The sequence below is a fragment of the Chaetodon trifascialis genome, chromosome 17 (assembly GCF_039877785.1).
Source record: "Chaetodon trifascialis isolate fChaTrf1 chromosome 17, fChaTrf1.hap1, whole genome shotgun sequence".
Taxonomy (NCBI): Eukaryota; Metazoa; Chordata; class Actinopteri; order Chaetodontiformes; family Chaetodontidae; genus Chaetodon; species Chaetodon trifascialis.
In genome coordinates this window covers 20,817,361-20,842,996 of record NC_092072.1, presented here as the reverse complement: position 1 = coordinate 20,842,996, position 25,636 = coordinate 20,817,361, and the positions used below count along the sequence as shown (strand labels likewise).

General features: G+C 41.3%; 2 protein-coding genes, 1 long non-coding RNA gene and 3 other non-coding genes across 7 annotated transcripts; 2 read left to right on the top strand and 4 right to left on the bottom strand.

The window, feature by feature from the left end:
- The first annotated feature begins 3,525 nt into the window (after positions 1-3,525).
- On the top strand, positions 3,526-15,325 carry ctps1a (CTP synthase 1a). Of its 2 annotated transcripts, none has more exons than XM_070984197.1 (19): positions 3,526-3,741; positions 4,932-5,151; positions 5,265-5,435; positions 5,529-5,629; positions 6,982-7,098; positions 10,514-10,597; positions 11,325-11,405; positions 11,503-11,654; positions 11,785-11,917; positions 12,467-12,555; positions 12,646-12,740; positions 12,888-12,950; positions 13,936-13,979; positions 14,067-14,163; positions 14,246-14,301; positions 14,389-14,485; positions 14,598-14,742; positions 14,825-14,916; positions 15,006-15,325. In XM_070984197.1, exons 2-18 carry the CDS (start codon positions 4,983-4,985, stop codon positions 14,907-14,909), a joined length of 1,779 nt encoding a protein of 592 aa, XP_070840298.1. In that variant the 5' UTR covers positions 3,526-3,741; positions 4,932-4,982; the 3' UTR covers positions 14,910-14,916; positions 15,006-15,325. The 2 variants fall into 2 exon arrangements, with proteins under 2 accessions (XP_070840298.1, XP_070840299.1); XM_070984198.1 differs by having other exon boundaries at positions 3,620-3,741; positions 4,970-5,151.
- LOC139345552 (uncharacterized) lies at positions 15,320-18,990 on the bottom strand. The gene is made up of 6 exons (XR_011603216.1): positions 17,532-18,990; positions 16,610-16,672; positions 16,287-16,348; positions 16,056-16,110; positions 15,749-15,818; positions 15,320-15,576 (listed from the first exon to the last, which is right to left on the bottom strand). It is a non-coding gene; the product is annotated as an uncharacterized lncRNA (long non-coding RNA).
- Positions 15,642-15,713, bottom strand: LOC139346446 (small nucleolar RNA SNORD99). Its single transcript, XR_011603272.1, has one exon. It is a non-coding gene; the product is annotated as a small nucleolar RNA SNORD99 (small nucleolar RNA).
- Positions 15,887-16,016, bottom strand: LOC139346438 (small nucleolar RNA SNORA44). Its single transcript, XR_011603264.1, has one exon. It is a non-coding gene; the product is annotated as a small nucleolar RNA SNORA44 (small nucleolar RNA).
- LOC139346449 (small nucleolar RNA SNORA16B/SNORA16A family) lies at positions 16,422-16,558 on the bottom strand. The gene has a single exon (XR_011603274.1). It is a non-coding gene; the product is annotated as a small nucleolar RNA SNORA16B/SNORA16A family (small nucleolar RNA).
- rab42a (RAB42, member RAS oncogene family a) lies at positions 18,117-24,502 on the top strand. Its single transcript, XM_070984199.1, has 2 exons — positions 18,117-18,678; positions 20,179-24,502. The coding sequence occupies exons 1-2, from the start codon at positions 18,464-18,466 to the stop codon at positions 20,618-20,620; spliced, it is 657 nt and encodes a 218-aa protein (XP_070840300.1). The 5' UTR covers positions 18,117-18,463; the 3' UTR covers positions 20,621-24,502.
- Positions 24,503-25,636: the final 1,134 nt, after the last annotated feature.

Genomic DNA, 25,636 nt, shown 5'->3' with positions numbered 1-25,636 from the left:
ATTCTGTACTTCCCCCTCTGCAGATGTGAATCAGTGTGAGCAGTATTTTCATGAAATATGAGGTTCTGTATGTGACACTCCTTGCCTGTGTTGCCATATGTGCTATCACTGTTTATACCACCAACAGGTAGACAAAGGCAAAATGGAAAACCAACTCACCAAATCAGACACCATCATGGTTAAATGTTACTATGTATATAATGCATATTGACACTAAAACCTCAAGAAAGGTTGAGGTTTGCTTATTCTGAAAGCCCATGGTGTTGATCACCACACAGAGCAGTGGATCTGCAAACTGAATTCAGGACATGAAATTGATGTTAGATGTCTTGGGAGGACAGTATGTTATGACACAAGTCCTCTGGCATACTGTTTAAGGTGTACTGCCATTTAAAAGCAGCTGTAATTTACATTTCCATAATAACAAAGTATCAAGCGACAATGTGAAAACAATGCAGCTCTCCTCGTCTTTATTGAGCGTTATAATGAGTGTCAGCTCATGCTTTTGCTGGCTCACTACAGCCTTACTGTTTTGGTTCACTCACCACTCCATAGCGGTGTATTCAGCCACAAGTGGCAGCTGGTTTTAGAGAAAACACTCTAACAAGCCACTGTACATAACCGGCTCAGCACCAAACAGCAGACGAACAGTTAGAGACTAGCTGGTGAACATAGTGGAGAATTTAGTAGTTAAACAGCAAGATATTTATTTCCCTGTGACGTTGGTAGAGACCAAAAACAGAGCTAAACGAGATAATAGTTAATACTTACAGTAGATCTGCCAGGTGGCCAGAAACATGACTCCAAATGAAGGATCATGTTGCTCTTTAACTACTTAACTGAAATAAGCTCACAAGTTGGCAAGTTCAACTTAAGAAGTCATATCGATGTCGGGTTCACAACTTGTTTGTACTGACCTCAAGAGGCCAAAACCCCCCACATCAGTTATATTAGATTTAAGGACTAGTTAAGCATTTGGGAAAACATGAAATGTGCTTCTTCCCTTTCTCTAAAGGGTTGAAATTAAAAGATTGATATCAATCTTATGTCTGTGAGGCATGGGGCTGAAGCCAAGATGAGCATTGCCTAGCTTAGCATAAAGGCTTGAAACAGAGAAACTGCTAAACTGGGTCTGTTGAAAGTTAAACATTTGCCTACCAGCAACGCTTACTAATAACACGTTGTATGTATGTTGTTTCTTTGAAATGTACAAAAATGTATAAACAACATTCATGACTTCAGGAAGCTACATACAGTCACTTTTTCTACTGTTTGTCCAGAAAGACTTACACCATTAGCATTCCCGCATTTTCCCCATAGCCCAGTCTTTAAACTAAGCTAGCAGAATCATGCGTTCCACTGTTCCACTGTCTTTATGCTAAGCTAGGCTAAAGACATCCTGACTCCAGCTCTGTACCACACTCAGACACAAAGTCAAATCAATCCTAAATGTTGAACTCTGTCTTTGAAAATGTACAAAGGAGCAAAGTGCAGGTGTGTAAAACATTACCGCACCACAAGACACACTGAGTCTGTAAGAGTATATGTTTCCATAAAATGAAGGAGGAACAGTCAGTTTCATCTCAGACTGACCTGCCTCCCTGCCGGCTGCTTCTGTTACATCTCTAATAGGAGGAAATGGCTTGTGGTGAGGAGAGGATCCAGCCCTTCTGTGGGAGTTTAATTCAATCACAGCTCTGGTCAAAAATGAATTAAAACTCTCATTAAACCCCCCTCCTGTGTTCCAGAGACTAAGCTGGCTGCTCAGGCTCACAAGTAGAGATTTGGGTGTTACATATACGCATCAGTCAGCTCTGCAGCTATCTGTCTGTGAGTCAGCCATCAGTCACTAACTCCATCATTTTGTTATTTTAATTTGCAGTGCTTGTGCTCACCCACACAGTTAGCCCAATGAACCCAGTTGCAGATGATCCAAACAACAGTAGGCTATGTGGACGTCTTGTTTAATCTGAACGAGTCACAGCTTGACAGAAATGAGATGGCAGTTCTCCTTGCATGGGCTTCACATCTCACTGAGCACAATGAGGATGATGCACCGTGATCCACATCACAGGACCGTTGACCTTTCCACAGTACACTGTAACTAACCACTTTGAACTGTGGCTATTTATTATATGGAGAGCAGAGCAGCAGAAAGTGTTGTTTTGTGTCAGGGAGAGAAAGAGGAACCTGTGTGTTGTAACCCCACAGGAAAACATGTCTGTGCCTCCGACCACTAAAGTGTTCCTGCTGCAGGATCAATTCAGCCTCGCTTTGTCGCTTCTGTGCAGCAGCTTACATTATCACTGGAGTCACACTGATACATTGTTACATCTATTGTCAGGACAAAATGGCTCTGACAGTAGCATTTAAGCTTATATTATTCATTGACTAAAATCAATGCATTCTCGTTATCCTTTGTGGGTAAAATAAAAGCTATGCACAAATGAACTTTCACACAGATAAAATGTGCAAAACCGATGACGTTTTGATTCTCTGCCACTTGGAAATTAGATATGAACAACACAAGGAACTCTAAGATAAATAATCTATTGCTGATAATTAGCTTGGTTAGCTTAGCTTACTGTAAAGCTAAACCAAATATCTAGTGTCCTTTATCAGCTGGCTAAAAACCTTTCTACGCAAGGGAAATGCAACTTTTTTTCTTCTCTGATCAACCTGAGCCTTCAAACATGAAACAAGAGCTCCTCCTGCTGATTCAAACTTGGAAAAAAAATTGCTGCGTTCAGGTGCTCGTGATGACAAAACAACAAGGAAAAAGTCATAACACATGAGGAATTTGTTGTGATAACTAAAACACATGTAAAGAGTGGTGTAAAATAACTAAGTACAGTACAGTTTTGACATGCTATCCCACTGAGATACAAATGTTATTACTATAGTAGTTTGTTGATGAAGATTTTACATACAAAACACATGATTGGTTTATAAAATATGGTGCATTAGATTAAGCTGCTCAAAAACAGGGCAGGTAAAATTATCTTCACCGCGACCAGCTACAACATTAAAGTGTTGATTACATGATGATAATAATCCAGTAATTTAGCATATAGTAATATAACTCTGAAAGAGATTTTACTTTCACTACATTATAATATGCAACCAGTCATGTGGTAGTTAATACATGTAATTTACTACAGGATTATTACTGTAACAGGCTTACATTATTATTAATCAGTAGGTTAGTCAATAATATTACTCTGTATTCTTATTCCAAACATTGTCCAAACTTAAGTTTCCATGCATTTAAGTTTTGATGATGTTAAAGGAACATAGCTGTAAGTATTCAGTATCATTTATATTGTCACAAAGACATATATCATGTATACAACAGCTATTGCTTAATGTCACTACATAATACAAATCATCTTAGATTTTAGATGTTCAATGCTCCTGAACTTTTCACAGCAGGGTTTGGTGAGAGGATCAAAATCAACGCGTATAAGATGAATGTAACATTTCCAAGATGGTATGGGCCGTTTACGAGGCGTACCTGAAGGTAGCACAATGTTGTATGTGTGGATTGGAATGAGTGATGCACTGCAGCCCGGAATCGTGGTCCCTACACGTGTTGAGTCAATTGGAGTATAGAAGGGTCTGTAGGGAAGCGCAAGCACAAGGAAAAGAGTTGCTGTTTGGAGCGAAATTTCGGCAAAGGGTCTTGCGAGCTGTTTTCGTCGTCGACAAATTGAGGGGCAGCTCTGTGTCAAGAGTATTTTGGTGAGTTGAAATTTGATACTGTTAACACAGGCTGCTTGCTAGCTAGCAAACACTTGTTAAGGTGCAGGGGAAGCACAATAAATACATATGAATTCCGGTCAAAAATAATCAAAGTAAAATACTGTTGGAAGTACCCTGCGCCGGAATATAACAGTGGAATGCAGCGATTGATTATATTTCAGCAGTAGCCACGTAATTCAAGATAAAATATATCATAATGCTATAGAGTGTCATGTATAAGCATGTCGTTGTTTTGTTTTTCGTGTTTAATATGTAAGCTATCTTAATACACGGCTCCTTTCGCTTTTATTTTGAACGCAGTGTCGGGCATTGTGGTCACATGTAATATGGCGAGCTTGATGTTGCTAGCTAGTTGTGAGAAATGGATAGCATATTAGGTACCCTTTGTATATAAAGATAGCAAGTTGGACAGATTAGCCGTGGTGCTTCATTCAGCAAACATTATATTTGACCGTTTTCCATTGCAGACACTAACAGAGGTCTTGGTTTTGTGTGTCTTTCTCTTACACCGACATTACCCCTAACACAGCCAAAAGCTAGTGGCGCTGGCGGTAATACTTTGGTGTCGTTGATTATGTGGACGGAGGTAACTTGGGCGGGCGGTGCGCTCACTTGTAGCGTAAAGGAATAGGGAATTTCCCACTTGGTCGGCCCATACTGTGTGTATAAGCGAGCGCGTCCAATGTGCTACACTTCATATTGTGAAAGTGTTTGTGTGGTGGGAAGGATGAAAAAGTTTTACCTTTCAGCTTTACATAGATTTGTGAAATTTGGCCACCTCTAAGTTTAAGTGACGTTAATTAACCACCGGTTTTAAATGTTTAATGTTTATTTGGCTCCCTAGTAGTGACACCGGAAACGGTCACTGGGGTCAACCTTGTAGAGCAAGAGCATCTAGTATTGGCCATTGTTAGTCAGTTAGCTAAATAGTAAATTTGTCTTTTTCCTGATTAATTAAGATAGAAAATCTGCGGAGCAATTATTATAAGTACTGTATTTCATTCAAAAGTGCATTTTCTTAATATATTTTTAAATCCAGCATGCTCTTGTGTACATTTTTTTTTTTTTTTTTTTGTCTCAAACAGTGAAGCCAAAAACATGAACATTGATCCAAACACACAGTATAATGTTTATGAAAGCTTTTAACCTCTGAATGAATTCTTTTGCAGGGTCTGCTGTTTGATTTTAATTGGACATCCATCTCCAGATACCAGAGCACTATGATGAAGTACATTCTGGTAACTGGAGGAGTCATCTCAGGTATCGGCAAAGGCATCATTGCGAGCAGTGTGGGCACAATCCTGAAGTCATGCGGCCTGCATGTAACTGCAATCAAGATCGACCCTTACATCAACATAGATGCAGGCACATTTTCACCCTATGAGCATGGTATATCAGAGGAAACAATCCCTTTTACTGAACACATTCTTAATTAATTAACAAAATATTATGTATAGTATTATTATGTTGTGTTATGACTGTGCCATGCTGACTCTGTCCAGGGGAAGTGTTCGTGCTGGATGATGGGGGTGAGGTGGACTTGGATCTGGGGAATTACGAACGTTTCCTTGACATCCGGCTGACCAGAGACAACAACCTCACCACCGGCAAGATCTATCAGTCAGTCATCAACAAAGAAAGGAGGGGGGACTACCTGGGCAAGACTGTGCAGGGTAAAAAAAACCCCAGCTGTTTATTTTTGGAAGAGGGTGCCATGCTGCAGAGAAAGGGTAAACCAAGAAATATTTTGTTTCTTTCGCTTCCAGTGGTGCCACACATCACCGATGCCATCCAGGAATGGGTTATGAAACAGGCCAAAGTACCTGTTGATGATGATGATGTAGAACCTCAAGTTTGTGTAATTGAGGTAAGTTGAGCAGTTTGATTCAGTATATCATAATTTCCACTAGGGCTGCCACAAATGATTATTTTGATAGTCGACTAGTCACCGATTATTTTTGCGATTAGTCGACTAGTCGGATCATATGTAAATTGTAGCTTATCGCACCAGCATGCAGCTGTTCTTATATAACCATCATTAGCTTCCAGCTTGAAGTGTTTAAAGTATGTGCTAACTAAAAATAAAGACAATTACGATGATAGTTCATTCAACTTTTAATGAACTTTGTAGCAACAAACAATTCTTTAAATGTAGCATAAAGTGCAGCTGAGTAAAATAAGGACAAGGCACTGGCCTAAAGAACACAAAAATAAATACTTCATTGGTCTCTGGCATGAAACATAGCTACATTTAGTGGTGGGTAGTTATCATGGTTATCTGGTTTGAACTGCTTGATCATCTCTTTGAAACCTGGTCGTCAACCATGGACAGGGCTCTCATTTCCGTCACCAACATGTTCAAGATTGCTTCAGTCAGGACATGTGCTTGCTGAGGTGTGCATGTTCTTGGCTTGGTAACAAAGTCGTCCATTGAAGTGGAACATATTTTTTAGCACTGTAACCTAGCGTTAGAAAACATTAGCGTTACCACATTTCCTATTCAAAAACGACATCACTGTTATAATGTTAGAGCAAACACATAACATGTGTGGTAAGGCTAATGAAATCGTCGTCATTAATGTTAACGTTTACAGCTATCAATATAAGTAAGTAGCTAAATAGTTAAGTTAATGTTAGCAGCTAACTAGCCAATTAGATTAACGAGACGACTGTCCCTCTGCGTCGTCAGAAGTTGAACCAGCCACAACGACGTGCTTCTTTTTCAGATGCTCGTGCATCGCCGTCGTACTGCCATGGAAGGCAAGTTCTGCCTTGCAGATTTTGCATTGCACATGCTTGACTTTTGTTTGTTAAAATTTGTTTGTTAAAATGTTCCCAAACTTTAGAGCTCCGTTGCCGGGTATCCATGATACTGGTCTGGCATAACTTCCGGTGACATCACGGCTGACGCTGATTACCACTACTGCACATGTGTGTCAAGGACAGAAAGGCAGACACGGCAGCGGGGGGGTGCAGCGGCAGTTTTGAGAGAAAAACAAAGCTTCAAAAAAATAAACGACACATCGACTACTAAATTAGTCGTTGACAATTTTGATAATTGACGTAGTCGTGACTAGTCAACTAATCGTGGCAGCCTTAATTTCCACAGTCAAATGACTCATATGTTATGTTCTTTTGTACAGCTGTGTCAAGTTCCTGCAAAGTTGAAGGCTGGCATGAATGATTACTAATAATATTTCTGACTGTGCATGTTTGCAGTTAGGAGGCACTGTTGGAGACATAGAGAGTATGCCTTTCATCGAGGCCTTCAGGCAGTTCCAGTTTAAAGTGAAGAGGGAGAACTTCTGTAACATTCACGTCAGTCTGATACCGCAGGTAAGAGAGCAACACCTTCTGGCCATACTGCTTTTATCTGAGAGCAAATGTGTCAGCTGCTCCTGGAGAACAACTGATTGCAAATACACACACTCTCATTCAGTCTCTGTCACAATTTTCTTGAAGTACAAAGCAAACCAAAAAGAAGAGAGACATTCAGGCAAATTACAAAGCAGCCTACATCAGCAACCCGTGCCGACGGTTCATAATCCAACTTGTATTGCATTAGTAAAAAGCATTATGACAGCCCCATTAACATATTTGTTATGTACGTAATTTATGAGCACTCCTCATTTCAGCTCAGTGTGAGAGACTTAACTGTGTGTTATTGTCACTTTCTGTGGCGCTAGTTCCTCTCCTCTGCTCTCTGTGTTTTACCGAGGGTGGGGCTTCACCTCGCCACACACACAGGAGAGAGGAGAAACAAGTGAAGTGAAGATAATATTACTCAAGTTGACAACAACTTGTTATGTTACTGTAAGTGTGAGAAAAGCTTCCCAACAAGAGTAATTTATCTGTCTAAAACTATAGAGGGACAGGCAAATTGCACTTCCTCAAACATTTTCCTCTCATTCATGGACTCTCATTATGCTCCACTGTGGAGCGGCTGAGTCGTGTAAATGTTGGTATTACAGGTTGAGTCCAAAGAGTTGGAATATTTTCTCCAGACATGATGACCTGAGAGATTGAAGTATGTTGGACAAATTGTCCCAGTTTGGAAAAAAAACAAAACAAACAAAAAAAACATTCATTATTGGACAGCGGAGATGCTGCTTTTGTGGCTCCAGTCCATCATGAATTGTACTCTGCAGCCACGGAGGCTCATATGAAGTCTTTTTTTTTTTTCTTGTATGAAAGTGTATGATTTGCTTTACCAGAAAATAAACTGTAGCTCTGCAGAAGCCTGCTGATTCACTGGACATACTGTATATTTTTGGTATGTAATGGGTGTCAGAAAATGAATATTTCACAAACAATGTAATTAGAAGAATTGTGAAGCTCACCATAAATTGACTTTATTTTTTAAGGCTTAAGTGTTGCTTTTAATCATGTCTTTTTATTTGATTAAGTCTTAATTAATTACTCATTTCCATAATTATACACAAAATTGTATCACGGTATATCCAGTTCACATGCAGGAAAAAAGAGGAGTGTGTTTAGAAACTAATGACATGTGATACATTAATCAAAATATTATATTTTAGAACTACTGCTGTGTCTATCTGCGTAAGATAAAGCATTTTGGTGACCAACCAAGTATCCTGTATCATAAATACATTTCTGGTATTTGTAACAAACCAAACCACTTGAAAATCAATAGAACATTCAGGTAGTTCTGATGATTCTAATTGTGGACAGACCTCCTGCCTCACCATGCATCAGGAGGCACAACTGTCCTGTACCAATAAGGTGCCCGTTCCCCAGGAGTTGTGGGAAATGGTGTTGGATGTATGGCCATGTGCCTGTCAACTTGTCTCTTCATCTACATGTTTTCTTTTTGGTGAATTAACACTGAAAATGAAAATGTGTCGCCACATCTCTGATAACATCAAACGCATTTTTCTGCCAAACCCAGAGTTTACATGCATTTGCCGTTTGGCAGTTGTTCATTTTGGACCCTTATTATGACAGTTCCTCGTCTTGCCTGTGTTGTTCAGTGTTGCAGATACAGCAGTAATGTTGTAAACCCTCTGTGGGCTGTGGTACACCTCTACATGGAGAACATGGAATCTTTTATTTTATGCCTCCCAGAGACGGGGACATTTTTTTTCTGTAATGTGAGCCAGTCTTGGGAAACACCCCATATCAATATGAACACATCTCTCATTTGCTTAACAAGACACAAGAACCTGTATTAGATTTTACCTGTTGTGATGAAGATAAGATATCCTTCATCAGAGGTGACATCCAGCTCAGGGGATGCAGTGTTCAAATACAAAGGTTTTGTCACTGTTATTGACGAGATTGCTGTAAAAGCAATGAAAGTTTGACTTATGACTGCAGCAATAGTCAAGTCTGACAGAATAATCACTGCTGCAAAGCTGCATTTTTCTCATTCCAGAAAACCATGAGGATGTGAAGTCAGCATGTGTCTTCTGCACCAGCAGTCAGTCAGCGTTTCTTTTCTGAAACTGAATCCCCCAGTAAGCTTTTGGGCTATTTAAGACTGACTTGCTACTTTAAGATGGCAGACTCAGAAATGTACACATTTCCTGAGCATAGTTGTGTTTGGGTGAGTGTAGTAAGCAAGGACAGAGTAGTTGTTCTGACCAGCAGGTGGCAGGTGCCAACATGTGGAAACCAACACGTGTTTGGTTGCAAGCTCCACAGGGTCGGTCATGTGTGAGGATTGCAACTGAAGCATGAGGTGAATGCAGTCACAGCTGGTAAAAAATGTTGAGAATGTGTGTTGTGCTACAACAGTGGTTTGTGAAAAGTTTGTTTTTTCTGAACCTCATGGTGAAGCTGACTGTATCCTGTAGATCTCTGTAGAAGTCACTTTGACTTTAGGTGCAAGGAGTTATCAAACTCAATGTATTGCTTTGTGTGGTTGATATATGGTGTGTCTCCTTGTGTCCATGATGAAACATGGTAGCAACCAGGCAGGTGGTTTTACATCCATTATTTAGGCTGAGAACGTAAAGTGATACTGAAACAATGGCTCAATTAATCCGGTAGACAGAAAATTCATAGTTTTGCTAATCCACTAAATGTTTAATATAATTTATCGAGGAAAAATGCCAAATATTCTCTGGTTCCAGCTTCTAAGATAACCAACATTGCTGCTTTTTGTTAGTTTTTCTGTGGTTTTATGTAATTGTAGATTGGATATCTTTGAGTTTTGTTCTGTTGGACAAAACAAGTCATTGGAAGACGTCACTTTGAGCTCTGGAAAATAGTGATGCAGATTTGACAGTTTTCTCACAATACACAATTTGTCTGAAAAACTTAATAAATGAAAAATAAAAGTTTTAGTTTAATTGTTAATGAAAACTCATTAGCTGCAGCCATAGAGTAAAAGATCTAACTTACCAGATCCAATGTGAATTTATCATGACAGTTACTGAAAGATGATGAAAAGAGGAAGGGGAAGCTGGGAAGAGAAAGAAAGATAACTTGATCACATAAGGTTTGGTTTGCAACAATAATCCTATACACCTGAATGATGTAATTGTAGCTGATCCACCCTGCTGATTGCATTAGAACCGATACAAACTCAGCTTCTTCAAAAATCCATAAATCCTGCAGGGATTTTCAGGGAAACCAAAATCAATGTGTTTCTTGTATTTTGATGGAAGCCTCTTTTCCCACTCGTGTCATGTTACGTGCTGCAGATGCACAGACGTGCGGTTGATGTCTGATAAGTTTTGTACTGTCAGTTTAATGCATCTATTATCTCCATTGTTCTGTCCAGCCCAGTGCAACAGGAGAACAAAAGACCAAACCGACCCAGAACAGTGTCAGAGAGCTGAGAGGACTGGGTTTGTCCCCTGATCTGGTGAGTCACCTGCTGGACACACTCATCCTTCTGTAAATGCTCCATTTTTATATGTATGTATGTATTTCCTGTTGAAGGTGACTTTACACATCGGTATATTTGATTAATCATTATTGTTCACCAAGTGTCTGTAATAGCAAAGAATTTCAAATTGTATGTTTGTATGCCTGAGTTTACCAAGAACAACCTGAAACCTTTTAAAGCATGAATTTAGGTCCATGGTGACCTAAATCATGATGACATCTTCAGGTTGCATGGTCTAAGGACAGCAGTAATGACATTGATACATTGAATAGATACAGTATACAGTTGTGTTCATATGATGCTCAGTTTGTTTTAGTGGCACCAATGTGAGCAAAAAACGAGCACTCCCAGCCTCTAACTCAGATCCATTGTGTCGCAGAGGAAACTTTAGTGGATCAGTGGCATTCATCCATTATGCAGTGTTATGCAGTTCAGCCCGTGTATTAAAGGCCCAACAGATCTTACTGTGTGTGTGATAACAGTCTCTTCTGAAATGCTCCTGACCTAACAGAATTTCAATGTGCAAATCACTGATTTCTGTCCTTTCATACAGAGTTTGGAGTCACATGTTCACTCCTGTCATCCTAGTCTCAGTTGTCAAGGCAGACCTTATTCTTACTTATATCCCATCTGAGTTTTCTGTATGAAGTGAAATGTTTCCCTCTCAGCGAACACTAAAGTTTCATTTCATCTTTGCTGACAGATCATGTGTCGCTGCTCCACCGCTCTGGAGAACTCTGTCAAAGAAAAGATCTCAATGTTCTGCCATGTAGAACCTGAACAGGTACATCACTGACAGTGAAGCCCTTTTTCTCATCATTGATAAAGCATAGTCGCGACTGTCTCAGCTACTCTGAACTCACAGAGCTATCTCTTCTCAGGTCATCTGTGTGCACGACGTGTCATCCATCTACAGAGTACCGCTACTGCTGGAGAACCAGGGGGTGGTGGGCTACCTGAGCAGGAGACTGAATATGCCCATAGAGACTCGACCCAGGAAAATGCTGACCAAATGGAAGGAGATGTCTGACAGGTCGGTCCTCAAACATTAGTTAAACAGTAAATCATTCATTTAAAATTAAATAGGGCGGAACACTGCTCCTGTGCTCTTTGTCATTTGTTGATTTTACTCCAGAGGTCTAACCTACATGCTGTCTTCACAGGTCAGACAGACTGTTAGAGCACTGCTCTATAGCACTGGTTGGGAAGTACACCAAGTTTTCTGACTCCTATGCATCTGTCATCAAAGCACTGGAGCACTCAGCCCTGGCCATTAGTCATAAATTGGAAGTTAAGGTATGTATACTGTTACTAACCCACACTGCTCATTATCACATTTGACAGTAAATATTAGCCATTTTCCAGAGGAAATCCAGTAACTCTATAATATAGCCTCGTACTACATACACCCAGATTAAAGGACGATGTCACACTCAGCCCTCGACATATAAATACAGAAATCAGCTGTTTGCAATATAAAAAAACATGATGAGATTTAGTGTGCAACTTCCAATGCTAGTAAACAAGTTATTAGTTTGGAGCAAAGGTTCAGTGTTCGAGTGAAACTTGCTCCTTCAAGAGTAACTAGACGCAGGCTGAACAGCCTTCTTGTGCTGCCATCTAGTGCTTGCTCCACGTTCTGTCCCACACTGTGCTGTTGAACAGTTCTCAGTGCATTCACTCAGGTACAATATTTAGGTAATTGTACTTTACGTGAGTATTTCCAATTTTTGTTGGTTTTCATTCAATGTGCATTACAGTGGCTGCATCTTAAACTTAATCTGTCTACATCTTTAGTCTCAAGTCTTTTGACTGCCACCTAAAGTTTATGTGTCTGCTCCTCAGTATATAGACTCCGCATATTTGGAGCCGAGCACTCTGCAGGAGGAACCAGTGAAATACCACGAGGCATGGCAGAAACTCTGCAGTGCGGAGTGAGTGCAGAGGCATCATTCTTTTCAAAAGTAATACAACGTAGACATTCAATTGTAGTTTAATCAGCTGTTTTTCCCCTCTGTCCTCAGTGGTATCCTGGTTCCAGGAGGTTTTGGTGTCAGAGGAACTGAGGGAAAGATCCATGCCATCAACTGGGCGAGGAACCAGAAAAAACCTTTCCTAGGTACAGAGGAGCTGTGGGAATAACATGATCACACTCTTTTCAACATTTCCTTATATCGTACCTCATCATGCTGTGATAAGTATTTTTTCAGAACAAATGGCCTCATCAGTAACAGTGAACACACTAGACTGACGTGTCTTTCTGCAGGTGTGTGTCTTGGAATGCAGCTAGCTGTGTGTGAATTTGCGAGAAACGTGCTGGGCTGGACAGGTAAGGTTCATTCTCTCATGTAGTGTATTCATGAGCCAAAGAGATCCTTTTCATGAATGCTGAAAGCCGCTATAGCTGACAGTTACCATATTATTCAAATTTGCTCTGAAGTTGCAAAGCCAGTTCTCTCGTTTTTCTTTTACAAATTGAGGTGAAAGGCTGAGTACGACTGCACTCACCTCTGTGATCAAGGAGTGCTTGGATCAAAGTGTTTATTGTCAGGCCAATGCTGAACATAACTATTTAGCAGAAAGTAGGCTTTTCAAAAAATGTGGCTGTTGAATTACAGCAGATGACTTCTTTCAATGTCACTATTGCCTTGTTATTAACAATGTCCCAAACTGCTAAAAGAGAGAGCATGAAAATGATCTCTGCTCCAGTACCACTTGCTAGCTTTCCCTGCTCCTGAAAAGGCTCGTAAATGGACCTCGAGTTAATACTTGTCAGACTGAATAAAAATGACTTCACCCATGAAGCAGAATTTAAACTTAAATGTCAGAAATGCATGGCTGCGACCATGACCCAAGCCTACAAACCAACCAGAACTGACATGGAATGTTGCACAGTACACCGACTGTGCTGACATTTTAAGTGCCCAAAAAGTGATTCTTTTTTTAAAGCTTTTTAAAAGCCCTGCAGTTTAGTGGGCATTGATTGCACCTTACAACATGCCTCAAAATTGCTATTGTATAGTCTCACACAGTTTGTAAGATTTTATTAGCGTGATCTCACACAGTTTGACATGCAATAAACTTGTATGGTTGTTGTCATCATGGTATACATTGGTCATGCTGACACAGGCCAGGGAGTGAAAGCAGCGTCAGGCCTCTGTATCAGCAGTGTAGGTTGCCTGTGTTTGAGCCGTGCCCCACATTCAGTCACTGCAGTTGAAGAGTTTAAAAGTAGACACTTCGGGTTGCATTGACACATGTATGTCTGGAGAGGAACAGAACTGAATGCGTATCTTTGCCTGTTTCGTACTTAGATGCCAACTCAACTGAATTTGACCCCGAATCAAAGCATCCTGTGGTAAGTTTGTTGTGAAATTCAGAACTGATCTTGTTGTAACTCCACCTGAGAAGTTTGAGTTGTGATTGTCATGTATAACCTTTGCAGGTGATTGATATGCCAGAACACAACCCGGGGCAGATGGGTGGAACCATGAGACTGGGGAAGAGACGGACCATTTTCAAGACTAACAACAGTGTATTACGTGAGAAACCCTTTCTGGTCACTTTGAGCCAAATATTGGTGTGTTGCATCTGCTCACTTCTTACAGCTCTTCTGTATTCCAGGAAAACTGTATGGAGACGCAGAGTATGTGGATGAAAGGCACAGACATCGCTTTGAGGTATTATTACTCCTCAGGTCATCAGCAGCGTTCCACATTTTGTTGACAGTGCAGTGGGTGTGTTCCTAACTTCTTGTCCCTGTGCAGGTTAACCCAGAGCTCAAGAGCCACTTTGAAGAGAAAGGCTTCTGCTTCGTAGGTCAAGACGTTGAAGGGGAAAGAATGGAGGTCATAGAGCTAGATGGTATGGAAACTGAAATTTGCTTTTTACCTTTTGGATAATTATTTTAAGGGTTTTTTTTAAGTCAACAGTTCCACTACAAACTTTTTTTTCTCCAAATCTAATTCTGTTTCAGACCATCCATATTTCGTTGGAGTGCAGTACCACCCTGAGTTCACCTCTCGCCCCATCAAGCCATCACCCCCCTATCTTGGTTTGCTGCTGGCCTCTGCTGGGAAGCTGCAGAGCTACTTACAGAAAGGCTGCCGTCTGTCTCCACGGTAACCATCGCAGTGCATGTCTCAACTCACACATGTAACACAAGCTCAGTTTTTCACCATGAGCTTTTGCCTTTCGACACAGGGACACATACAGTGATCGGAGTGGCAGCAGCACCCCGGACTCTGAGATATCAGAGTTGAAGTTACCTTCCATCTCAAACGAATGACCGTGAGGTACGCAATGCTCAACATGTGAATTACTGAGGTTTGCCTCTTCATCACAAGTCAGTTCTAATGTATTCCCCTTTCCTCCACTGTCACAGTTCTGGACTTGTTGGGATGTGAACTAAAGACTTTCTCCAGCACTGACCAAGGCTCATTTTTCAATGCAGCTGTGAATGAAGTGTTTTCAGAGCTCTTGTGTTTCAATGACCTACTCCACTGAAAAACATTGCTTACACTGGGGTTCAGGATTTGACACTGGCAGTCTTTGGTAATATACACATCCAGTACCACGATCAGATTGTTACTCTATTGTGGCCTTAATGTAAATACATACTGCTACAACCATTTGCAGCTTATTCAAGTCATGTCTGAAGTTCTCCTTTACTGTGAATGAAGAACAAATAAACAGATTCAAGGTATTTGTGTGTTTTTAATATGTTCAAAAACTGCTTTCCATACAGATTCAGATTTTACTTTTATCTAGCAACAAAATTACACAGAAGAGTTTAATTAAACACCAGCTGTTTATGGGGGGGAAAAAAACCCTCATGTTAAGTCAGTCTAAGTGAACAGTTGTAATGTTGCCACTTCATTGATGCTCTGCAGCCATGATCCCAGGTGGCCTCTTATTCCCAATGTGCCATTTTGTGGGCTGCTCCACGACTGGACCTGAAATTTAACAAAATAAGAATTAGTGTAATTCAGCAGCCTGCAGCCTTTTGAGTGCAATAAAGGGCTGATCTCAGTCCCATATCCGCAAACTTCATCCAGCAGTCCAACATTTTATGTGGTCATCATAGATCAGAACAACTTTCTCCATATCACTAGTGTGTTTACATACTTCAAGCCAGGAGGGTCTGAACCCATGCAGCCAAAGGACACCAGACTGAAGATCATGAGCAAGTTGATGCCTACAGTAGAAGAGACCGTTAGAATAATGAAATATCTTTGACATGTTAATCAATTCATCAATCAGTGCAACTGTAGGACAGTTGAGTGGCTGCTGATGGCAGAAAGGGCCACAACAGTCAAAGACCACCCTATTTTCTTGCATGCACTTGGAGAACCTAGAGCTACAAACAAGCCCTGGTCCTTAGGATAGCATGCTGTAATGTGAAATAAACTGACAAGCAAAAGAATAAACTTACCATGACATTAAATGACCTTATCTAGTCACTCTTTGGGGTCAGCCATGGGGGTCACCTGAACAGAGCAATATTGTCAATTTTACTACATCTGTGCCTACATAATTAAAACTTCTCTTTAGCAAATGGGGCTCAGAAAAATTAATTGTCTCAATCAAGACTGATCTCAGTGAGGGCAAGTGTGTCATCACAGCCTGGATGGTATGTGTTTAAAGATGTGGCTCAGGAAGTTACCTGCAAGTGATTCAGTCATTTTCTTTAGGATTGGTCTTTCCATCCTCAGCGTTACCCAACACCTGCAGAAAGATTGACCAGTTAGGAAAAGAGGCTCTCCGGCTTAATCAGTCATGTACTTATGTTTAGAGTTCCAGGTGTCCTTCCCCTAAATGTTGCTGGAGCAGTTATTTTCAAACTGAACAGCGACCGTCGGTGAAAGTCTTTATCTCGGCTTCCTGTTGACCGATCGCTGCTACATCAGAGCATGAACGGCTTCGATAGGAGCCTGTCATACAAAAAAAACAAAAAAAACAGTATGAAGTCCTAAGAGGGGAACTTGCCTGTATGCAATACAGCCGTCCATAGTCAGAGACGTTCGATAGAGCTCCTACAACTGGTTGACCCTGTAGAGACAAAAATCAGTCAGTGCATATACTCAGTGTTGTATAGTCCACATGAAGTCAGCTAAATTATAAGGGAATTAATATAACTGTTTTACATTCACTTAACGTGATGACTGTTAAGTAGAATGACTGTTAAGTAGAAGCTCTAGAAAATGTAAACTAGAGTTAAATCGGGTAGCATGATAAAACTGTTGCCTCCATTGTGCATATGAGCTGAATTTTAGTGTTTTACATAAAACTGCTTTACCTAACTTATTGACTTTTTAAATAGTTCCCCAGTCTAGCCGTATTGAAGTTAGCGTCTCTCGTGTACCGCCAACTTCAAATCTTTAGCACTTTAAGGAAACATCAGATTTAAAGTTACGCTGAACAAATGAGGCCCAGTACAGACCACTACCACAATAAAGTTAAAATATGTCGCCTGAAGGTAATACTCCAAAACGGAAAGCTTTATCTGTAGGGAGGGTTAACAAGACCCTGGCGTTAGCCACGTGGTTCACACGTATTAGCATTAAGCTAACACTGAATTTAGCTGTACTTTAAAGCCTTATTCTAATCCTATCATACATTGATAAGTACAAAACAATGCGGCGCAGTGTGGCTTAATACAGATATGCAACGTTATACCTTACGTTATCATAAAGCGTTACCTGACCACTGAATGGCCACGGTTCTTACATAAGCTAACGCTAACTGGCTTTAGTGCATTTTGTTAAGTTAGCCCAGGCTAGCCAATAGTTGGCATTAACGTTAATGAATGTTTCTCTTGAACAGCCTATAAACGCGTAAGCTACGCGTTCATATTCGTTCATGTACATATAACTTGTATTAAAGAAGACAAATCTGGTTAAGGCCTTACCGATACTCTGACTTTGCCAAGACACCTTCTACGGGAGGATCTGAAGAGGAAAAGGCTGTGGCGCAAGTCTCGTGCTGTTATATACTCTCGTTCCGAGCAGCAGCATGCTGATTGGTTCGCATAGTTCACATGGTCAGATTGCATGACGGGATATGTATTTTTACAACTCTTTCAAGCATCCCTGCTGTCTTTGGTTTATTATCACTGAGACACAATGGATGTCGACGCAAACAAAGATTTTCACGTTTCACGTAGCACACATTTTTCACAGAGAAAGATTGAACTGAAAATATTACGTGTAAGGAGAGAAACACACTGTACAGTGCGCTCACAGCTCTTTAAACTACTTCAGAACCACGGACAGCAACCTAGCTGCCTTCCATGGAGCTGATGCATGTGGCATCAGTACTCCCATACTCCACATAAACAGTTACTAAATAGAAATATTGCTCTTACACGGCCATAACAACACTAATAATCTGCTAGAAGTCCACACGGTGTAGACAAAATCCGCTTTATTGACATGGGCCTATTTGGAAGTGTGCTCAGTCAAGGCTGAAATTCCTCTTGCGAAAATAAGCGCCTGATTTATGGCTAAGTTAGAGATTATATGAAGCTATTTATCCTGTTTTCTTACGTCTAAAAATCCCACAGAGGCTTATCTCCGAGTCTTTGCGAACATACAATCGTGTCATTGACGGCCGCAGCAGCTTTGTGGAGGCACTGTGCCGTGTAGTCGAGCATAGGTAAAGCCGTCACATGACCGCTGCGGTCGCTCCGCGCTCCGCGTCTCTTCCTGAGCAGAAGGCAAGGCAGCAGCAGCAGGAGCCGCAGCAGCTCCATGTAAACACGCCGCGCGCAGGGCTTTGTTTCACACACGCACACACTCACACTCGCACACACTCCGCTGGCATCCCCCATCTAGTCATGCCATGGATATTTTGTGGCAATACCAGTTCAGAATCATTTTACTCGGGGATTCAACGGTGGGGAAGTCGTCGTTGCTGAAACGCTTCACGGACGGAATTTACAGCGATGTGGCGGATCCGACGGTCGGGGTAGATTTTTATGCCCGCTCGCTTGATATCGAACCCGGGGTGAAAATAAAGCTTCAGCTCTGGGACACGGCCGGTCAGGAACGATTCAGGTACGAAACTACAACGACTGTAGCTTAAATCAAATGTCGCTGAATCGAATAGATCGATCATTCCTCGCCGAGGATCCATGGTGAAATAATGAAGAGGCCTTGGTTCGCTGTCGTGTTTGGCTGCTTTCACAAAACGAAGCCATTTAAATTAAATGAAGGCCGTTGCCTCTCTCATTATGATGCAATGAAGTGAGTGGAGAAAAGGGTCAGGAGATGATTATATAGACCTCGATCTCATGGCTGGCCTGAATAAAAGCAGTGGAGCCGGTTGCATCATTGCATCCATCCATGGATGATGGGCAGCCTCCTCATATTTAGGCCCCAGTTTGAGTCCCTCATATACTGACTGCACAGTCTCCAGGGTAACACAGCGATGACAACTGTGTGCCCAAACCTCGTGTTTGCATTCTACCCTGTTGCTCGTTCTGTTTCATGTGTGCCTGCTGTCATGGGTAATTTCCTGTCTGCAGAAGCAGCTCTGCTCTTAGATCTGCTTTCCCTTTTGAAGCCCAGGCTTCAGAGGGTGTTTTCTGTCAGGCTTCACCGCACTGAAGTCTTTCACTTCTTCACTGAATGTCAGAAGTGATTGTGAAATCAGTCTGCCATTTTTAAACCACCAGGTGGATAGATTAGGAGTTACGTATGTATGTGCCATAATAGGTCTTTGCAGTGCTGAGCCTAGAGAGGCAACACCTCCAGGACCCCAGACCTTTAGGGGTCCCAGAGGATCTCATGTTTACTGTCTGGTTTGTGGTAATGTGTCTCGGTTCAGTTCAGTTCAATACCATTTTTAATCCTCATCAGGACAGTGAATGTGCGGAGGTGTTAAAGGTACCCTGGGTCAAACCCTTGCTGTCATACCTTTATTATTTCAGTCTGCATTGTGCACACATACTGAATAAGCCTAAATGCATTTAAATTTGCACATACAAACTTATACACAGCAAATCTGATTTTCTGGTATAGGAGTACTACTTGGTTTTGGGGCTGCAGGGCAAAACATAATGAATGACTGAATAAATGCATGAATGAATGCCGTTATCTGCAGCCATTGTTCATGGTTTGTGCCAAAAGGCAACGGCATACATGCAGAGTGGACCTACTTTGTAACATGGACATTCCAATATCCAAAAATATTGAAAAGCAGAAGAGGTTCCAATCACCCTGGCAGTGTGTGTGATTTTGAGTAAGTTCTGGTTCCTGTAAGTGTGATGAAGGCTGATATGGATCTTATCAGAGCTGCAGACCTGAGACAGGCTTGAGTTACAAAAAATGAGGACATGAGACTTGATTTGGACCTGACTGCTGTAAGACTCACTCTCAGACTTTGCTTGAGATTTCACCTCAGAAGACTTAAAAACAGGTCTGGATCTACAGTGATTTCAGGATAGTGGAAAGCCTTCGCTGGGAAGTCATAGTTGTGTTGGAGATGTTCTGAAGTGCTAATTCACAATATTTTTGCCTTGAATTACTAACGTCATTAATCTATCTACCCACCAGGTCCATCACAACATCATACTACCGGAACTCCGTGGGTGGCCTACTAGTCTTTGATCTCACCAATCGCAAGACGTTCGACCATGTGAGAGAGTGGCACAAGGAGGTGAGTGAGCACATCCTGCCTCACCACATGGTCTACATCCTCATTGGCCACAAGAGTGACCTCAACAAGGACCGCAAGGTAAGCCGGGACGAGGCGGAGCAGCTGGCGGCCGAGCTGGGCATCCGCTACGTGGAGACGTCCGCCAAGTGCAACAGCAACGTGGACCGGGCCTTCGAGCTGCTGACCAGAGACATCTATGAGCTGATGAAGATGGGCGAGATCGTCACCCGCGACGGCTGGGACGGGGTGAAGAGCGGCCTCACCGCCAAGGTCCTCTACCCAGCCGAGGATGAAGAGGAACTCGCTACCGCTACCGTCGAAAAGGGCTGCCACTGCTGACTGAGAACTCTATGTGTCCAAACACTGTCCTGTCACACCAAGAGCTCACCTCGTGTCCCAGCTGTCCATCGAAACCAAGTCACTCAGGCTCAGCACCCTGTGATATCACCATCCGTCACGTCCTCACCCTGTGCTTCGTGCCCTCTCTGTGCGTGGGTTCTTCTGACACCTGGGATTCTTTTCTAACACTGTATATCCCAATGTGTACCTTATGCAAGTTGTATCTCTAAAGTCGCGTGGGGTAGCATGAGCCAAGCTGTTTTGGGCCTCGTTAGGTTCGGAAAACACGGAAAGCGTGTGATCAGGGCTTGGAGTGTAGCCAGTTCTTCTTTTCACACCCCTGAAGTTAAATGACTACTGAGTGTACTGAAGGTGCAGATAAATCAGTGGACTATGACTTGCTGTAGTCTGGCATCTACTGTCGGGTTCTGCCTGTCAAGTTTGTGCGATGCTTTGCCTGCAATCTTTTGTGACTGTCATATTGTAAATAATAGTGAAATCTATAGAGATGAAAGGTCACTGAAAGCTATTTAATTGATAGTGTGAACAGACACAGTACACTCTACAATAAGTGTCACCATATTAAATCAATGTGCTCATCCTGCTACTGTAAGCTGTGCGTGCACTTAAGCCAAACTGACTGAAACCTTTGATCATTCTGTGAATAGATGAGTAATGTTTTTGTAAAAAAAAAAAAATAGATTCTTTGTAGTTTAGGTGTATTGGCCACTGTAGTTAGGGATGGTGGTTCCATTTAGGTATTTGTGTCATAGCGTCAACAAGAGCAAAACAGGAAGTGTTTCATCTCTCAGCCATCAAACCTTTATTGACTTGAGCAGTAATGAAAATGTGTTTAATTGAGAACAAAAGGGAGTTTGAATTTCACCTGCAGCTGTTTGCATCTCAGGCAAACAGCTGTTTCTTTTGCTCAAAATTCAAGTCACTAAAATAATATGCCATTCAGGCCTGAGCTGATGCCGACTCATTTATCCTGTGGTCGGTACGGCCTCATCCAATGGAGATACATATGTGCTGCTTTTGTGTCTAGACTTTATGCTGTGTTCCAGGGGTGTCAGGGGGACATTTGAGTTCCGGTCTGGAGAAAGGTCAGGCCTCCAAGGAGAAAATGACTTGCCTACCCTGAGGATGCCACATTGACTTTGCAGCATACACTGCAAAAGCTAAATAGCATTTTCTTTTAACATGGTTATTACAGTCCTGCACTTCAGTTCAGCTGATCAGAGGGCTCAGTAGTGCAGGGAGCAGGCCGTGAAGCCACAGCACACTGGATGGGCCTTGACCTTTGCCACGTCATTGTCCCTCTCACTCATATTTCCTATCGCCTATTTCTTGCCTGCCAAAATGCTAGATTTGATATTTGAAGGGCCTTTAAAGAATAGTTGATTGCTTGTGAAGTTAGCATTTTCTGTCTTTTCAAGAGTTATTGATATCTGTCTCATGTCTGTGTATTAAGTATGCTGCTGGACGATGGAGGCTGTTAGCCTCAGCATTGAGAGTAAAGGCAGGGGTAAACAGCTAGCCTGGATCCCTCCATAGTTCAACAATATGGACCTACCAGACAGCACCTCAAAAGCTAAAACAAACATTATAATGTTGACATCTCTATCCCCTTAAAACCATCATAATGCCTGTTCTTACTCATGAAAATCAGAAGTGATCACCTACACGTGATGCCTTACAAGGTCAGGATTTGAATTACCCTTCATATAAATCTCTAGTTTAACGCTGCACTTAAATGCTGAAATGCTGAAATTCTTTGTTGAGTCGCGTTGACATACCACTGACTTTTACTTGGGTTAAGTCAGGCTTTTACATTACATGGGTAGACGTTTTATTGTGACAGTAATAATAGCAGCTGTAATGGAGCCTGTAATGATGATGTGCTGTCGTGTGCAGTGAGCTGCATACATGATGAATGCATGTCTCCATGCAGTAACTACCTTTGACACAGAGGATCACACTTTACAGTCTCCAGAGGCTTTTGACTGCAGACGCTATTAACCTGTTGTTTACAGGCCTGGAGTGCACAATAGACCACAGTACGCTTTGCCTGGGAACTCACCCCCCCCCCCCCCACCACCACTCATTCACCTTTCACCAGCATCTCACCAAAAAAACTTGTTCTCACACACACATTCCCACACACCATGTTAACAGCAAGAGATTATGCATTCTACATGTTTTACTTTGTCTTCATGTGACCAATTTTTCTTGGAGTTGATAAAGGCTGTGTGGGTGATCCAGTCGATGAGCTCTACAGTATGTTTGCAGCTTAGTATTTGTTAAGGAATGTATTCTAATACATTTGCATCATCCCTTTATTTTTCTTTTTCTGTATAGAATCAAACGGTATGCTTCCTGGTAAAACATGACCTGTTCCAGTCATGTTTACATACAGTGTACAACAGTACATACGCTATATGTTTTTTGTTGGTTGGACAATCAGATATTCACATCTTGTGTTCTTGGTACCGGTGGGGACTTCACCACAGGGGTGCTATGGCCTTGAAATCTAGCTAAATGTACTTGCAACTCACCATTTGACAACAGGTCTGACTGTGTTTAATACGACAACTACCTTCCTCTTTTCTATCTGCCATCTAAACAGGGTTAAATTGTATGAATTTTTATGTTAATACTGTGCCGTTAGCAAACTGTTCTCCACCAAGCATGATTCCCATTCCTGAGCACGGCTCATCAGAAGGGCCCGTTGCGCTGTGTGGTGCGAAGACGGCAGCCTCAGAGCTTCGGAAAGCGTTGGCCAAGACTGGAAAGACACCGAGAAGAAACAGCTTTCTGAAGGACTGACTGTATGGGAAGAAATAAGCTTATTTCTCATCAACCATGACTAGACGGCTCTGTGCCCAGCAACATTTAAGAGTTAGAAAATGAAAATAAATGCTGAGATTTACAACAGCACTCGTAATCTTACAGACTGTAATCTGACAAACAGTGACCCTCCTGGAGCTGTGTCATGATGATGATAACTATGGTGGCCAGATCCAGCCCCTCTCTTACTGGAATCTTAAAGAAATAGTTCAACATTTTGGGAAATACACGCATGTACTTTCTTATTAGATGAAAAGATTGATGTCTGAATTTCAATATATGGCTCCCAACACCTCTAACACTCACATTGTATCTTGTTTGTTTGAACAGAAATGTTAAATGAGGCTACGAGCTACATGCTGAAACTATTTCTTGGCGATCAACAGCTGGGGAAATGACTTTCCAGGGTCTTGTCATCACAGTGAGGTTGCCAGATTTGCTAAAGTTATCCCTGTACAAAGACTGATCCTAAAACCAACAGCGTAGCCCAAGCTGATGCACAGAAGTACTGTGGATAAACTGATGCTCATCAAGAAACAGTTCCAGCATGTAACTCCCAGTAAAACCAGCAATTGGCGTTTGTACATTTCTGTTTGCGTACGGGTTAAACAAACAAGAAACAGTGAGTAATTAGAGGGCTTTATAGATGTTGGTACACATATTTTTGAACTTTGGACGGAGTCAAATAGCTGCTTCCAGTCTCTGTGTTAGCTCGGCCTCAGAAAAGAAAATAGATTATTAGAATTTCTCAAAATGCTGAGTTATGCCTTTATTGGTGTGTTTTTTATGTCGTTCACTGGAATGATTGAATCAACCCACTGACAGGGCTTTTGTACCAGAAAACATCAGCAGCTGTTCGGTTTGCGCGAGGGTACATAGTGTGTTCAGCTCCTGATCCCCATGGCCACATTTCACAGCTTTATTGAATAAATGTTATTTATTTTATATATTATGTATAAGGGATTCTCCTTTTATTTGATGTGATTTTATTGATTCGTTAAAAAATAAATAAATAGATGTACAATGAATAGAGTTTTTTACTCAAGGTCTGGTGTTTTTTTTAACTGGGGTTTAACGCCCTCTTCTGGCAGACTTAAGGAGTATCATCATGACCTAGATTGGACACTCATACATTGTATTGATGGTGATGAAGGTAAAATGGTAACAAGACCATGTTATTATAGTGACCAAGCCAAGTCTGTCATGGCAGCATTTATCCAACAAAAAAATTTGCATTTGTCCAGATTAAGGTGATAGTGACTTATTGCTACAACAAGGTCCAATGGGAGCAAAAACAAACAAACAAACAAACAAACAAACAAACAAAAATAAAATAGGTCGTCTATATTAGTTGGGAGCTCAAGTTGGGAGCATTGGGTGTCATAGAAATGAAAAGTGTTTCATGCAGGCAATCTGGTGACAGTGTGGCCTATAGCGACACAATTTTCAAGCAAAGTTAATGTTATTTATATAATGAAATATCACCAATCACAATTTGCCTTGATGGGCTTTGCAATCTATACAGCATACAATACCCTGGATTCTGATAAGGGACAACAAATTAAATTTAGATATCTAATAATGGAATTTGGTATCTCTCCCCACAGAAGGATATCCTGGCTGTGTGGAAAAGGCCTTAAAATAGCATTAAGGGACATAGGATATTATAATAATAATAATAATAATAATGATAATAATAATAATAATAATAATGAGAAGAAGAAGAAGAAGAAGAAGAAGAAGAAGAGGAAGAATCAAACAGATATAAATCAATACAATTTTACAAATTTCAGGAAAAATTCTGATAAAAAAAAAAGATGGGTGAAACCCCTGGCGATTTACTGGCCCTGTATCTGTTTTTCTTTTTCACTATCCTTGATATGGATTATCTACGTAAACCAGACTGAGAGAGAGAGCAGCCGAATTTTCACAAAACGGCTGATAACTTCTGTTTCGTTCTGACTCTGTCAGCCCACAGTAAACATTTTCAAGATTTCTGATTTGCTAGGAACTCTCTATTAACCCACATTCTTGAACGTAGCACGAGTGGGAAGTGCGCTCACCAACCAATGAGAGACAACAATAATACGTTGCCTCACAACTATTACCCATCATGCTCTTTGCTCCTTAAACCAAATATCTAAATTTGCTTAAAAAAATAACAAT

Excerpts from the sequence above, each read along its gene's own strand:
- rab42a (XM_070984199.1), top strand. The coding sequence starts at position 18,464 with ATGGATATTTTGTGGCAATACCAGTTCAGAATCATTTTACTCGGGGAT. Across the intron at positions 18,679-20,178 it reads GCCGGTCAGGAACGATTCAG|GTCCATCACAACATCATACT; the intron begins GTACGAAACTAC and ends TCTACCCACCAG.
- ctps1a (XM_070984197.1), top strand. The coding sequence starts at position 4,983 with ATGATGAAGTACATTCTGGTAACTGGAGGAGTCATCTCAGGTATCGGC. Across the intron at positions 10,598-11,324 it reads TGGGTTTGTCCCCTGATCTG|ATCATGTGTCGCTGCTCCAC; the intron begins GTGAGTCACCTG and ends CTTTGCTGACAG. Across the intron at positions 14,743-14,824 it reads GGCTGCCGTCTGTCTCCACG|GGACACATACAGTGATCGGA; the intron begins GTAACCATCGCA and ends CTTTCGACACAG.